The 16,570-nt window shown below is 40.9% G+C and overlaps 1 protein-coding gene across 5 annotated transcripts in view; it reads left to right on the plus strand.

The window, feature by feature from the left end:
• Positions 1–16,570, plus strand: part of mtrr (5-methyltetrahydrofolate-homocysteine methyltransferase reductase) — a 97,910-nt gene that overhangs the window by 69,132 nt on the left and 12,208 nt on the right. For 4 of the 5 annotated variants that reach the window (XM_043689986.2, XM_043689981.2, XM_087987157.1 and 1 more), the window contains 2 exons: positions 6,071–6,163; positions 11,619–11,801. In XM_043689986.2, the coding sequence (XP_043545921.2) occupies positions 6,071–6,163; positions 11,619–11,801 (276 nt within the window). Of the gene's footprint in view, positions 1–6,070; positions 6,164–11,618; positions 11,802–12,263; positions 12,425–16,570 lie in introns of all 5 variants that reach the window. The other variant, XM_043689982.2, reaches the window with a different exon arrangement.

The following is a 16,570-nucleotide window of genomic DNA, read 5'->3' on the forward strand; positions in this document are numbered from 1 at the left end:
TGCAGTATATCTGGATATTGGTGTAACATGAAATTAATTGGCACTCCAGCTGTTAGATAAATGTACCCTTTGAGGTATATTGCCGGGAAGATTTTGAAATGTGGCACAAAGTGAATGACACGAGGAAATTGTTGTGAAATGTGTTGATCAAAAAAAAGGACAATAAGATTTATCAGCACTATATTTAGTTTTTTTTTTAAAAGTTGGTGATTAAAATCCCATGTCTAAATTTTTTTCAGTTGCTTTGAAATGTTATCGTTCCTGGATCATACATAACATGCTGGTATTTAAGATGTTGGATTTAATTCAAATGCCAAAACTTTTAAACTGGGCAGTGGTGTGGACCTTTTTTGTATGGTTTTGTGTAAGTGCTCCAAAAATAAGCCAGTGTTTATCCATATGCATTTCTTTTAGAAAGGAACCTCTGATTTAAAAGAAACACATTGGCACTTTAATGCAGTTGTTTGCTGTTTCCAAGATCCATAGCAATGCAAAAACAGATCATAACAAACACTGACCAACATGGCCATGTGGTACTTGATACCCATGATTAAAATTCTTCACAATTCTTTGATCGTTTCCAGGTTTATTTTTGTAAAATGGTTTCTTTTTGGATTGAATTTGGACCTTTGAGAACAAAGTAAAACAACATTTAGACCATAATCCCTACCTTATTTATTTCTTATTTATTGTGTGGTTCTGATTTTACTTTCATTCTCATGTTTGCTTTCAAATGATAGCTGTTAGCATTTCTGCCATTCATGCTTCTTTTAGACAAAACTTTGTTTCTTTATTTGTTCCATTTGTCATTCCCTTTTTGGCTGTACAATGCTACCTCTTTTTTTTTTTTATTGAATCTCTTCTCTCATCCCTTCATGAACCATTTTCACTTACCTTTCTTTTCTTTTTCCACCTTTGCCCTTTAATTACTTAAAACCTACTGTATTACATTCCTAACACAAACGAGTTTGAATAGAAGGCCATCAATCTGAATTGTCTTTCTCTCCAGATTCTCTCTGCCTGCCTTTTTCCAGCATTGTCTTTTACTTAATTTCATATTTCTAATAATGGGTATTTTACTTTTTGTAAAAAAAAATCTTAGTTTTTGTTCCACTTTACAAAATAAAAATTCAATTTTAATTTGTAAGACCAAAATAAATATCTGGTAGAAATCACCTTGTAACATTGCCACATCTTTCTTATGGAATATCCAGTAAATTGTTTAAGACACAAATGTACCTTTCTCTTTCCTCATTGGTAATGCAGGAAATATAATTGTGTGGATGGTATAAACAAGAAGAATTGCAACAGCAGGGAGCAGAGCTTGGATCTCCTGAATATGATGCGATTTAATACTTTTGATATAGTTACAGATGATTGATTTGCAGTTGTGGAAGATATTCAACCTAATGAAATTTTTTGAGTTGACAGGATTGACTTTAATGTGGCTTCTTACATTCGAATTATCCCTTCATATTGATAGTTGGCTGTGGTCTAAAGATATGAACATATGTTCTGAGTAGAAAGTAAAATAGATATCACTGCTGTGCAGTTTCAATTTTGCAATGCCTGGGCTAGAAGGTAAAGCAATAGTGAAATAGACATTTAACTTTTTCTTGAAGGTAACTTGGCCTGATTATTGTGGCACAACAGTGTATATCCTTTTTATTGCTTTATTCATTTCCTACTTAATTACAAGAATGTATTGCATTTTGTTTGTCAGTGTGAGGTTTTTGTGTGGAGAATGGTGACAGAAGTAAAACAAAAACAGAAATTGCTAGAGAAACTCAGTGGGTCTGACAGCATCAATGGAGAGAGAACAGAGTTAACGTTTAGTATCTAGTGCTGAAAAGGTGTTGCTGGAACAGCGCAGCAGGTCAGGCAGCATCCAGGGAACAGGAGAATCGACGTTTCGGGCATAAGCCCTTCTTCAGGAAAGTGGATGGTCTGGGAGATGATGGTTTGGTGGTGGGGGTGGGGTCATGGTCAAGGGGGCAGTAGGAGGAGGTATCAGCGAGCTGGCGTTTGGCCTCAGCGGTGTAAAGGTCGGTGCGCCAAACTACTACCGCGCCTCCCTTGTCTGCTGGTTTGATAGTGAGGTTGGGGTTACAACGGAGGGAGTGGAGGGCTGCGCGTTCCGAGGGTGAGAGGTTGGAGTGGGTGAGAGGGGTGGGGGAGTTCAGGTGGCGGTTAATATCGCGGCGGCAGTTGGCTATGAAGAGGTCGAGGGCAGGTAGGAGGCCAGCACGGGGTGTCCAGGTGGATGGGGTGTGTTGGAGGTGGGAGAAGGGGTTGTCAGAGGGTGGGCGAGAGTCTTGGTTGAAGAAGTAGGCGCGGAGGCGAAGGCGGCGGAAGAATTGTTCGATGTCACGCCGTGTGTTGAACTCATTAATCCGAGAGCGTCGGGGAATGAAGGTGAGGCCACTGCTGAGGACTGATCTTTCATCCTCCGAGAGGGGCAGGTCTGGAGGGATGGTGAAAACACGGCAGGGCTGGGAGCTGGAGCTGGGTGTGGGGGCGGGGACGGAGATCGGCGTGGGGGCGGGGTTGGGCGTGGTGATGGAGATCGGCGAAGGGGCGGGGTTAGACGTGGTGACGGACATTGGCGTGGGGGCGGGGTTAGGCATGCTGTCGGAGATCGGCGAAGGGGCGGGGTTAGGCGTGGTGACGGAACTCGACGGGGTTAGGCGTGGTGAGGGAGATTGGCGTGGGGGCGGAGACACATGCGGCGTTGTGGTCGTGTAGGTTAGTAACGTCACTGGGGGCGGAAGTGGCTGCGGCGACCACAGAGACAGAGTTATTCCCCATAGCCGCGGAGATCGCGAATCTGTTGGCGATTGTCTTCATGGCGATCGTGGAAGCGGTTGTCTGAGCGGCAATCGCGGAGGCGGTTGTCTGGGCGGCGATCGCGGAGGCTGCGAGGTCGGTGGGGGCGGAAGTGATGTCATCGTCTGCGGCGGCGGCTGTTGCCGCGGGCGCTGTAGCGAGCGCGTGTGTAATGGCGCCAGACTGATTTCGGAGGCCGATGGAAGATTCTGGAACAGTTGAGGAATCCGGAGTGTGGGGGTAAGTACATGAAAGTTTTTGGTACTTACTGTCTTTAATTTCCGATATGGCTAGGAAGAACTGTTTGTTTAGTGTATGGATTCTTCTGTGGATGAAGAACAGTAGAGGTCCTTTGCAGGTCTGTGAGAGTGTTGTCCTGAGCTGGGGTAGGTCGAGTTGCAGGGAATGTAGGTAGCGGCGCATGGCTGCAAGTGTGGAGCGGAGGATCCGGAGGGAGGTCCGTTGCTGGAGGCTTTGGATTTGTTGTAGGTACTGGTTGTCCTGGTTGGGTCCAAATTTTGTTGGTCGGAACGTCGTCCGGAGTCCGTGCGGGATCAGTTGGTTCTGTAGGCAGGTGCTGAGGAAGGAGATGTGGCTGTGGTAGCGAGTCTGTTTGAGAATGTGGCTGAAGAGCTTCTGTGCAGAGGAGATGACTTGGGGTGTGCAGTGAGAGAGGGATTCACTGAAATCTTTGTAGTGGGAGGAAGAGAGCTTCTTCAAGGAAGGCATCCTTGTAAGAGGATTCGCAGTAGGTTAAAATCTTTGAGAAGAAAGTGAGGTCTGCAGATGCTGGAGATCAGAGCTGAAAATGTGTTGCTGGAACAGCGCAGCAGGTCAGGCAGCATCCAGGGAACAGGAGAATCGACATTTCGAGCATAAGCCCTTCTTCCGTTTAGTATCCAGTGACCAGGGTTCTGAAGAAGACTTTGTTTTCTGTCCACAGATACTGCCAGATTGACCGAGTTTCTTCACGTTCTGCTTTTGTTTCAGATTTTCCAGTGTCTGCTTTGTAACATACAATCTCAGATGATACCAACAGATAGTAACAAAATAACACAATCTAGTTAAGGCTAGTAACTTTTAAAGTGGACAAAGTTTGAAATCCTGTGGTTTTGAATAAATAAAATATTTTTTTACTATACAAAATTAGAAAAGTAAAACCATTTACTGTATACACAATTTATACTCCAACATAAAGAATTACTGTGAGGTAATAGACAAACTGTGATTGAACACCCCGCAATGCATATCAAATATCAGATAGGGTAGATTTCTCAGTAGCTGACCCTGAGCAACACTGTGGGTCACCAGATCTAATTAAAACTTTGTTTATTTCACAAGTGATTCCAATTCTACACCTTCAAAGGCCCTAGTCTCTGAACTCCCTCAAATATTGCTTCAACTTGAAGTGTTTCAGTGACTATGTTCATTTTCTGGTTACTATGAGACTATTCCACCAGACTTCCAATGCTGAACTTCTGCCTCTAATTATAAGGATGATTCTAACTTTTACAGATAGTTAGCTTCAGTAAGCTGGCACTGCCTCAGGTTTCTTTTGAGCTCCTGTCTCCCAAACTGCACCAAGAAAATGCTGCTTGTGGGCTATTTTGAACCCCCATGTCTGTTGCACTAAATGGCTCCACGGACTTTGAGCCCTCAGCTTCTCAGAGCTAACAGCAGCATTTTAGCTGTCATTTTTTTTTTTTTTGGTTGCATCTTATTCTCATGGAAAGAACAAACACACGCTTAGACTGATCTGGCTGATGCTTCAAAACACTGAGTCCTGCCCTTGTTACGAGACAGGATCAAATGCAATGTGTATCGGAACATGTTGTGAGCTGAATATTTCAATTTCCAGCTAACTACCTCTCTACAGCTACCAATGTCGGAACAAATAGGTGAAAAAACGATTTAATTTGAGAGCAAACTTCTTATATTCGCCTGAGTTGCCATTTTGGAGCCATACAAATGCCAAAGACTGACCTCTTTTGGGATTGTTTCATGCTATTTATTTCTTCAGTGAACCTTCAGTGAAATTTTCTAGACTCTTGCTTGAATAGGTGTTCATTATTAATTTCCAATATTTAATTTTTAATGTAAGTATGTAATTTTCAACACTTCCACCCTGCCCCTTACTATTACGTACGAAATTGGTAGCAACATGCTCGTTACATGGCCTTTGATCAAGACAAATGGACATCATGTAAACTGGCTACAAGTTAATCACGAGTGTCTTTCATATTACGAAAGCATTTCATTCTTCTTCCACCTCTGCCCCCACCGCCACCCCACCCCCAAGCAACAACACCACCACCAAGATGTTTTCTGTAATACATACAGTTTGTTATTTGATGGTAGCTATCTTCTCACTCTGTAGATGTTCTTCATGAAGTTATGCTCATGTCTGCTTCCAAACAACCCCATATTTTAAATGATAACAATTCTATCTGAGCTGCTCACATTTCAAATGCCATCAAAGCAGAAATTGATTCGACAGGAAAATCTCTGAAAACTTCCTGCTATTTGTTAAGTAAACGTTTTTCATATTTGTTATGGAAGGGACTTAGCTGTGAACATTTGAGGATTCACTTGTAATAGAACCATTTTTTAAAACTAGTGAAATTCACGAAAGAAGGTGGATTGTGGGTTTTCAGGAATTAGTGCAGTTAAAAGCACAAGCTATAGCAACTAAAAACATTCTAAGATTGTGGAAGGTGGTATTTAAAAATAATCTTTTAAATTTGAATGTGTTTGGATACTGGGTAGAAATTAAGTACTTTTAATCTATTTATTTTAGAATGAATTGAATTAATGTATGACATAATGGATAAATGAGTTTGACACCAGCTCTACTCTCGGTGACTAATTGACCTAGACTGAATAGCTACAATAATGGTCCTACATTAGGGCTTAGCATGTTTGATTAAGCAGGAGAGAAATGATTAAGTTTCTTAATCTTGATAACTGCACAGCTGCTCCATCAATGTGTAAGTATGCTGCTTCAGGTGGGAAAACATTAGGTTTAACTGTGATGCTGTTCACCAGTTAGCAGCTGTAAGAACTCAGAATTACAAGAATAGTGATCATTCAGAGACTCGGAAAGATGATTATAAAGCATTTCATGTGGAGGAAAGCTATTTTATTGCTGGAATATTTTCAAGAATCTAACATAGATAACTGATGGTATATATTTTAAAAATAATTTTTGTTCTTGCTTTCTTAGTTTGCTGACTTTCTATTTCAGACAAAAACAAAAAGAAGAAAATCCTGACTCTGTTTTTGGTGAAACTTGGCTATTTTATGGCTGCCGACATCATGATCGAGATTATCTGTTTCGGTAAAAGTTGCTTTGTTTTTAAAAAAAAAATCTACATTACTTTGTAGTCCCCTGTAATGGGGATCTATATACAGAGAAAATTGTGCTAACTAGGAAACGTTTTGTCCCAATGTTTGCAGGATCTGTAACTTTAACTTGAACACTTCAATAACAATTTTCACGTGTACTTTCAAATTATTGTTTTTGCTATCCACATTCTCCAATGCTAAATCTTATTCTATCCTTTTCAAAACTTAGACTGTTTTGTTTTAGGTTGAAATATTTTTCAACGTCAAATAGAAACTCACAGTTTAAGAGATCTCTGACTTTAGAGGCAATTCTAAATATCCTCCCAAGCTGTACTTCAGATCTAAGAATGCAACCCTGGTTTAATTCATGGTGAATGGCATCACTGTTCCTGAGGTGCTGGATCTGGAATGAGCTGATATTTGCCCTGTATGGAAATTAAGCCTGTTATGTAATTCGATACTGCCCACAACATGTAGTTAATTCATGTGAACCTCAGACCAAATTGTTTGGCATCGACAGTCCAGAAAAGGGCTGCTATTCAGCTCTGGAGTGTTGCTTCTCATCAATTGTAATAACAAAATAGCAAATATTCTCTAAAAGAACAGGTGGTTGGAGCCTGACAGAAAGATGAGTCACAGAGCAAGGTTGATCCTTTCTAAAGAAGCTGTGCTGTAGCAAATTACAGGCCTTGCCTGTAAACAGCTTCTGCTGATGTGACAGTTCCAAACTGGTGCTTAGTGGTTGTCATAACACTCAGTTGTATCATTGGATTACCCATAATTAAATTCATTTCTGGGGACTTTGTTGTGGCTTAAATGCAATTCTGCATGGGCTCACTGCATGTTATATGAATCCTAACTACACTGAGTAGGTCTGAGGGTCTTCATATTTTATAAAATGAAAAATTGATCAATGATCTGCAACAGCATAGCAGCCCTTTGCATTCCCTATCCTTAGATGTCTTAACTCTGTTCCCTCAAACTTCAGTGAAATATTGTACTTTGGTACATACTCGCAATGATTATTTGTATTTCCTTTCAGAAAATAAAGAATCTGCTTCTCTGAGCCACATAGTTGTAATTCAAGCATTAGATTGTTTAAATAATGGAGTAGAAGCCTTAAAACTAATTTTTTCAAAAAAAAAAGAGGGTATTGTCCTGATAAAAGATGGAGAATGTTGGAAATTTGAAATAAACATGTCACAACTAACATGTAATGTCTCAAAGGTTAACTAGTCCTCCACTGCTGAGTAAACTGATGGAAGGTGTCATTAATAGTGCTGTGAAGCAGCACTTATTCAGCAATAACCTGCTCAGTGACACCCAATTTGGGTTCCACCAGGGCCACTCAGCTCCTAGCCTCATTACAGCTTTGGTTCAAACATGGACAAAAACCACTGAATTTCAGAAGTGAGGTGAGAGTGACAGCCCTTGACATCAAGGCTACATTCGACCAAATATGGCATCAAAGACCCCTGGCAAAACTGGAATCCGTGGGTATCAGGGGGCAAACTCTCTAATAGAGTTGTATATGGCACATAGGAAGGTGATTGTGATTGTTGGAGGTTTCAGCTCCAGGACATCTCTGCAGGAGTTCCTCAGGGTGGTGTCCTAGGCTCAACCATCTTCATTTGCTACATCAATGACCTTCCCTCCATCATAAGGTCAGAAGTGGGATTTTGTTGATGATTGCACAACATTCAGCACCATGTGTCACTTCTCAAATACTGAAGCAGTCCATGTTCAAATGCAACAAGATCTGAACAATATTCAGGCCTGGGCTGATAAGTGAGAAGAATGCCAGGCAATGAGAATCTCCAATAAGGAGTCAATCTGATCACTGCCTCTTGATATTCAGTGGTATTACTATCACTGAATCCCCCACTATGAATATCCTTGGGGTTACCATTCACTAGAAAGTGAACAGGACTCTCCATATAAACACTGGCTGCAAGAGCAGGTCAGAAGTTAGGAATACTGCAACAAGTAACTCACTTCCTGATTCCCCAAATTCTGTCCACTATCCATAAGGCACAAGTCAGGATGTTATGGAATTCTTCCCCAGTTGTTTGTATGGGTGCCACTCCAGCAATGCTCAGGTAACTTGATACACTCTGTGCAAAACAGCTCGCTTGATGGGCGCCACGTCCATAAGCTGCTCCCTCCACCACCAACATTTCTGTATCAGGAGTATGTGCTATCAACAAGATGCACTGCAGAAATTCACCAAGCCTCCAAGACCGCATTTTCCAAACCCACACCCACTTCCCTCTAAAAGGACAAGGGCGGCAGGTACATGGGAACACCACTGCCCACAGGTTCCATTCTAAGCCAGTCACCACTTTGACTTGGAAATATATTGCCATTCCATCACTGTCACTGGGTCAAAATCCTAGAATTCCCTCCCTAATGGCATTGTGGGTCAACCTACAGCATGCGGACTGCAGCCATTCAAGAAGGCAGCTCACTACCACCTTCTCAAGGGCAACCAGAAATGGTCAATAAATGCTGGCCAGCCTGTGCCATGTCCCATGAGTGAATTTTTAAAAATTCACTAATACACAGGACTTATACACTTAATGGTAAGGTCCTGGGAGTGTTGCTGAACAAAGAGACCTTGGAGTGCAGGTTCATAGCTCCTTGAAAGTGGAATCGCAGGTGGATAGGATAGTGAAGAAGGCGTTTGGTATGCTTTCCTTTGTTGGTCAGAGTATTGAGTACAGGAGTTGGGAGGTCATGTTGTGGCTGCACAGGACATTGATTAGGCCACTTGGAATATTGCGTGCAATTCTGGTCTCCTTCCTATCGGAAAGATGTTGTGAAACTTGAAAAGGTTCAGAAAAGATTTACAAGGATGTTGCAAGGGTTGGAGGATCTTAGCTACTCGAAGAGGCTGAACATGCTGGGACTGTTTTCCCTGGAGCTTCAGAGGCTGAGGGGTGACTGTATAGAGGTTTACAAAATTATGAGGGGCATGGATAGGATAAATAGACAAAGTCTTTTCCCTGGGATCAGGGAGTTCAGAACTAGGGGCCATAGGTTTAGGGTGAGAGGGGAAAATTTTTCACGCAGCGGGTGGTACGTGTATGGAATGAGCTGCCAGGGGGTGTGGTGGAGTCTGGTACAATTGCAACATTTAAAAGGCATTTGGATGGGTATATGAATAGGAAGGGTTTGGAGGGATATGGGCCGGGCGCTGGCAGGTAGGACTAGATTGTGTTGGGATATCTGGTCGGCATGGACAGTTGGACCGAAGGGTCTGTTTCCATGCTGTACATCTCTGACATAAATGGTGAGCAGGCCAGTTGGGATCTGTGGAAAGAATTTAGAGAAATTAACAATTTTAGGCAAAGAGCTTTTGTCAATAATGGAAAAGTGTGCTGCCATTCCAGGATTTAGGTTAGTGAACCTTCTGAAGCATTTACATTGTTGCTAAGTATAGTGACAAATGATGTGCAAAGGACTGGAAGTCTGTGACAGTGGAGCGCCTCAAGGATCGGTGCTGGGTCCACTACTTTTTGTCATTTCCATAAATGATTTGGATGTGAGCATAAGAGGCATAGTTAGTAAGTTTGCAAATGACACCAAAAATGAAGGTGTATTGGACAGTGAAAAAGGTTACCTTAGATTACAACAGGATCTTGATCAGATGGGCCAATAGGCTGAGGAGTAACCTTCATAGAGGCTTATAAAATCATGAGGGGCATGGATAGGATAAATAGACAAAGTCTATAGACAAAAGGGTGAGAGGCGAAAAGATATAAAAGAGAGTTATGGGCCAACGTTTTCAGAGGGTGGTGTGTGTGTGTATGGAATAAGCTGCCAAAGGAAGTGGTGGAGGCTAGTACAATTGCAACATTTAAAAGGCATCTGGATGGGTATATGAATATAAAGGGTTTGGAGGCATATGGCCTGGGTGCTGGCAAGTGGAACAAGATTAAGTTGGGATATCTAGTTGGCATGGACGGGTTGGACCGAAGGGTCTATTTCAGTGCTGTACATCTCTATGACTACTCCAGATCTGGTCTGCATTACTCGGGCATAGCCCCACTAGTACTTTCAAGTCTCCTTGCAATATAAATAATATTCTGTTTGCTGTACCTACATACTAACATTTTGTGATTTCATGCATTAGGACACCCAAATCTGTCTGCATCTCAGTGTTCTGCAATTTCTCACTACTGAAAGAATACACTTTTTTATTATTCTTTCTGCCAAAATGGACAATTTCATGTTTTACCACATTGTATACCAATTGCCAGGTCTCTTGTACACCTAACCTTTAGGTATCCCTTTGAAGCCTCCTTGTTTTCCTTCACTACCTACTTTCCTACATATCTTTGTGTCATCAGCGGATTTAGTGAAAATGCCTTTAGTTCCTACATCTAAGTAATTTTATATAAATAGTAAAGAGATGAGGGCCCAGCAGCTATCCCTGTGGCACATGCTCTATTACATCTTGCCAACAAAAAAGATCTCTTTAAGCCAACTCTGTTTTCTGTTAGCTGACCAATTTCCCATCCATGCTAATTTAGAGTCATAGAGATGTACAGCACGGAAACAGACCCTTCGGTCCGACTTTTCCATGCCAACCAGATATCCTAAGCTAATCTAGTCCCATTTGGTAGCACTTGACCCATATCCCTCAATCCTTCCTATTTATATACTCATCCAGAGGCCTTTTAAATGTTGTATTTGTACCAGCTTGCACCACTTCCTCTGGCAGCTCGTTCCAAACAGGCACCACTCTCTGCATGAAAACGTTGCCTCTTAGGTCCCTTTCAAATTTTTCCCCTCTCACCCTAAACCTATGCCCTCTGGTTCTGGACTTCCCCTAACCTTGTCAATTTTTCCTATCCATGCCACTCATGATTTTATAAACCTCTACAAGGTCACCCCTCAGCCTCCGATGCTCCAGGGAAAACAGCCCCAACCTATTCAGCCTCTCCGTATACCTCAAATCCTCTAACCCTAGCAACATCTTTGTAAATCTTTTCTGAACCCTTTCAAGTTTCACAACATCCTTCCGATAGGAGGGAAACCAGAATTGCACACAATATTTGAAAAGTGGCCTAACTATTGTACTGTACCTCCGCAACATGACCTCCCAATTCTTATACTCAATGCTCTGACAAGTAAAGGAATTGTTACCTCCCACGCTATGATCTTTATTTTCTGCAATAACCTTTGATGTGGTAACTTCTCAAATGCCTTCTGAGTATCTAAGTTGTGTACTTGCATTTCACCAACACTTTACTGCTCTTCCCTTTGCCAACAGCACACGTTACTTTAATGAACTCCAGTAAATTTAACAGAACACGGAGAAGGGAACTTTTTAAATAAAAAAATTCTCAGTATAGCAATCAGGAGGAACGAGGGCAACATATAAACCATTTAAATGGAAGAAAGGAAATGATAAAAATATGTTCTGTTCCTGTGATTTCTAGAAATGAGTTAAAGGGCTTTCAAGATAATGGCACATTAACACAGTTGAAAGTCTGTTTCTCAAGAGATCTACCCAAGGATACAACAGCAGGAAATCCAAAATATGTTCAACATCTGCTTCATCTCTTTGCTGAAGATGTCACAAAAATGTTGCTGGATGAAAAAGGTTATTTCTATGTATGTGGGTGAGTAGAAATGGGCAGATTCATAGTCGTGTTGCATATAATTGTACATTGCTGAATTACCCAGAATAAAGCATATAATTCAAGCATAATTGGGTAAATATATGACTTGTAACATCTGGGCAGTGCTGCATTCCACGCCATAAAGGCACCTGAAATGTTTGAGCTGGTGAATGAGCATCGTATGAACATTCTTTCTGAGGTGGAAAGTACCGTTGATGCAGAATATCTGAATTAAACATAATATACCTCACTGTCTGTAATAACAATGATTTGGAAAAAGAGAAAATGATTGGCCAATGTGAAGGAGTTTAGTCAGTCACTTTCACAAGACAATAAAAATGACCTTTGAAGAATCCTTTTTATTTTAATGTAATTAAATACTAGGTTGGATTGCAATTATAAATTGATTTTAAAAATCTTAGTGCTGTACCTAAGGTCTTGTTGTATGTCCCAACACTGCAGGAGAGATGTTAAGGCAACATAGCTGCTCTTACAAACTACTGTCTCATCTCCAACCTCCCTTTCCAAAGACACCCACAATGTTGCTCACCAAGTCCATGCCCATGTGTCCAGGAACAGCTCATTGAAAAACTCCAATTGGATTTCTACACTTGCCACAGAAGGTATTGCCCTTATCAAAGTATCAAATAACAGCAACAAATAATGTGACTGACAAAGGTAAACCAGTTCTCTGGTGTCTGTGCACTGTCATCTAGCTGGGTGGTGATTGCACTTGGATAGTTCCATATGATGAAACCTGTTGAACTAATCATAGCGAAGAAATCATTTACAATGATTGTTGTTCCCACCAAAGATCCATCCTGGGCCCCCATCTCCTCCTTCTCATTTTCATTCTGCTGATCAGAAATCTCATCTATTAACAATGTGTCAGTCTTTACACCTCTACTGTTGATACCCAGCTTGACCTCACTGACTCCTCTCTCAATGCTGCCATTGTTTCTAATTTAACAGATTGTTTCTCCGACATCCTGTACTCTTAGAAGTCATTCAGCATGGAAGCAGGCCATTCGGTCCATCAGGTTCACACCGTCCCACCCAAACCCACCTCCCTACCCTGCAACCCCTGTACTTCCCATGGCTCATCCACCTAGCCTGCAGATCCCAGAACAACATGGGCAATTTAGCATTGCCAATTCACCTTACATGCACATCTTTGGACAATGGGAGGAAACCCATGCAGACACTGGGAGAATGTGCAAACTTTGCCCCAGGGTGGAATCAACCTGAGTCCCTGGTATAATGAGGAACCAGTGCTCGCCACCATGCCTCCCATCCTCTGCTGCAGAGAAATTTCTTCCATTTAAATATTTGGAAGTCAATAGCCATCATCCTGGCCCCACACGAAGTGGCAAGTGGTTTCAGTACTTGGATTAGAAGAACAGTTTGTAGTCCCAGGCCAGCATTAGGGCTGCTGGCATACTGACTGACTGGTAGGCTAATCAGCTTGGCTGGCAGCTCTCTGAAATGGGGCTTTCTCATGGGTGAGGGGCTGAAGTCCTGCTGCAGTCATGTGTTTTCTTTTCAAGGGATACAGTGGCTCAGTGGTTGTCTCATAGCGCCAGTGACCCAGGTTTTATTCCAGCCTCAGGTGACTGTGTGGTTTTTCTCCAGGTGCTCCGGTTTCCTTCCACAACCCAAAGATGTGCAGGTTAGGTGAATTGGCCAAGCTAAATTATTCATAGCGTTCAAGGATGTATAGGTTAGGTACACTAGTCGGGGGTAGATGGAGATTAATAAGGTAGGGGAATAGGTCTGGGTAGGGTTACTCTTGGAGGGTCCATGTGGACTTGTTGGACTAAATGGCCTGTAGGGATTCTGTGATTTCCTTGAGCTGTTTTCTGGGTGCTACCTTTTCATTTTCATTAAATCTTATTTATTAGGCAACGTAATTACAGAGTAACAATATTTTATTTTTTTTTTAATCGCAAGTTTCATGTCAGACCTAACATTATCTCTGATACACTCTCAAAAGATGCTGTTTGAGATTTCCAGCATCTGCAGTATTTTGCTGTTGTGTGTTGACATAAGGTGTAATTTGGACTTGCATGAACTAAATTAGAAAAAAATTGTTAATGATCAATTCTTCATTAAAATTAAATGCACAAGGAAAACATTTAACGTCCTTGACACCACAATATTTAAATTAGCACAACAGGCAAAAGCTGACACCAAAAGATGTTCTAAGTAACTGATTTCTACACACTCAAATCATTACCCTAAACACCTTCCACAGATTGAGGTTAAAGCTAATATATTTCCATGGCATATAAACAACAATATTGGGCCGTTTTAACCAGGTAGTTACAACCATATTTGTTACATCCTGGATCTCAATCTTTGATTAAAATTTAACAATTAACCCTGTTACAGTAGATCCACTGCATTATTTCCAAATATAGTAACTCCAGCAATTACACAGCCTTCGTTTTTTCATTAATGTGTTAAGGAATTCTTTGAAAATGAAAGTATTGTTGGATCATAGTTAGCTTTGTTGACAAATTCCCCACCAATTTTTTTCTCAGGTAATGCAAGAAATTCCACCACTCAAAATTTCCTGCACCATGCCAACCTTTATGCATGGTTTGGATGTAAGCTCCATCCTGGAACGCCAATTCCAATTTTTATTATTTTTTTTATCATACATTTTGAAGGACTTTGAGGAACTCTGAAAACTTAGAAGTGGATAGGTTGCAGATGAATTTCAATGCAGTGAAGCATGAGGTGATATACTTCGAAACTCAGAACAGAGTATTAAATCTTTTCCGTTTTCTGAATATTAATAGCAGAGTTGTTGGTTGTTTGTGTTATTGGTTAATTCGTGACCAGGATAAAGTGTTCTAGATTCTCCTCACTCTTTATGAAGTCTGACAAAGTTGGAAAATGGTATATTTCACTCTGTTGACTTTACTGAAGGACCGGGGCCCTGAAAGTAAGGTGGGCTCCATGTACACCTCTCATGATTGGTTTGATATAAATGATTTAGGCATGGGAAATAATTTGTGTTGCATTTTAATGTTTCTATTTTGATGGGAAGGGAGACCTAAAGAGATGAAGAAATGGATTTCAAAATAAAAACTTACAAAGGGTTGGGCAAAATTCAGTTGAAGTTCACCACCCACAATGTAATACTGTTTCTCAAAAACCTTTAATTTGTGAGGTTGGTGGTTGGCATTGGTTTGGCAACAATCAGATGGTATTATGAAAGCCAAGCTTTAAACTTAGCAGAATGTATGCAGTAAAGACCATTTGTTTAATTTAGAGAGTTTTGTACAATGTTCATGCTTTCACTGTAATTTGGGAGGAACAATCAGATCTCCTCTAATGACTGTGGTGCATATGACCTGGTTACAAGGTGATTGCACCAGATGTACAACACAGGTGCTGGTCAGGGTTAAATAACCGTGTAAAATAATTACATTTATAAGGGGTCTAAACTCCTTCTTGCAGTTAACATTGGTGCCTGCATGTCAACTTGCCTGTTTTCTTGTTGGTGTGCAGGTGGGAAGAGGAAAACAATATTGTGATCTTCTCCTATAAGTAGACTCTGTGAACAGGAAAAAATAAATTTTGTTTGTGGAGATGGCAGTGTCCCATGTTCTACACAGACAAAAATCCGCAATGGGGTTAGTTTGGTCAACTAGTACATACTGGTAGATTTGATTTGATTTATTATTGTCACTTGTACCTAGGTACAATGAAAGGGTTTTTTTGTTTTGCTTGCAGTACAGGCAGGTAAAGTGCATATGGTAATAGAACAGAGCGAGGAATACAGTGTTACAGCTGCAGAGAAGGTGCACAGAGAGTGTTTGTACACAGGTCCTAAGCTAATGAGACGTGGCTACTTAAAAGTGTAGTTTTATTGCATAATTTTTGAACAATGATTACACAGTATAAGATCCCAGGCACTTCACAGATGTATTATTGTTGTGGTTCTGTTCACCGAGCTGGGAATTTGTGTTGCAGACGTTTCATCCCCTGTCTAGGTGACATCCTCAGTGCTTGGGAGCCTCCTGTGAAGCAATGATGTATTATTGCTCATCATTTGATATATTATTGCTCATCATTTGATATAAGGAATATTGGGACAAATGACCAGTCAGTGTATCTTCTGGAGGATAGAGCTTTAGAATCATTTATTTGGGTAGGATCAGTCACATTGAAAGAAATGGGTTAATTTGGATTAAAGGAAAAATTGTCTAACTACAGGCTTTTCTGTTATAACGTGTTTCTTTAACACGATTGAAGAATCTAGATTGTTATTGGTAGAATGTGAACTTTCCCTACCTGTATTGGTGAGAATGTGATTCTGGCCCCATTAGTTTAAATTGTCCAGCTATTGTGCGATTTTCTTATAATGCGTGATTGCACGAGAACTGAACTGTCATATCAGAACCGACTGCGTTTGTTTTTTGAAGAGGTAAAAGCATTGATGAAGGAAATACTATTGATGTGGTGCATATGAACTTTGAAAAAAGAACATTTGATTCAGTGCCACACAATAGACTTGACAAGTTTCATAGCTCATAGGATAACAGACACGAGGAACATGGAGTCAAAATTGGCCAACTGACAAGGAACAGAGAGTAGTGGTTAACGAGTATTTTTCTGGCAGGATAAAGGTTTCATAGAGTTACCCAGGTGTTTTGGGTTGCTTGGCTTTTCTAATGACCTACATCTTGGTAAGTAGGAGACAGTTTCAAATTTTGTGCATGATATAAAAAACATCGTGAGAGCCTTATAAACTGTGA

Source organism: Chiloscyllium plagiosum, unplaced genomic scaffold (genome assembly GCF_037043375.1).
Source record: "Chiloscyllium plagiosum isolate Xiang-an unplaced genomic scaffold, Cpla_swu_hap1 HiC_scaffold_5, whole genome shotgun sequence".
Lineage (NCBI taxonomy): Eukaryota > Metazoa > Chordata > Chondrichthyes > Orectolobiformes > Hemiscylliidae > Chiloscyllium > Chiloscyllium plagiosum.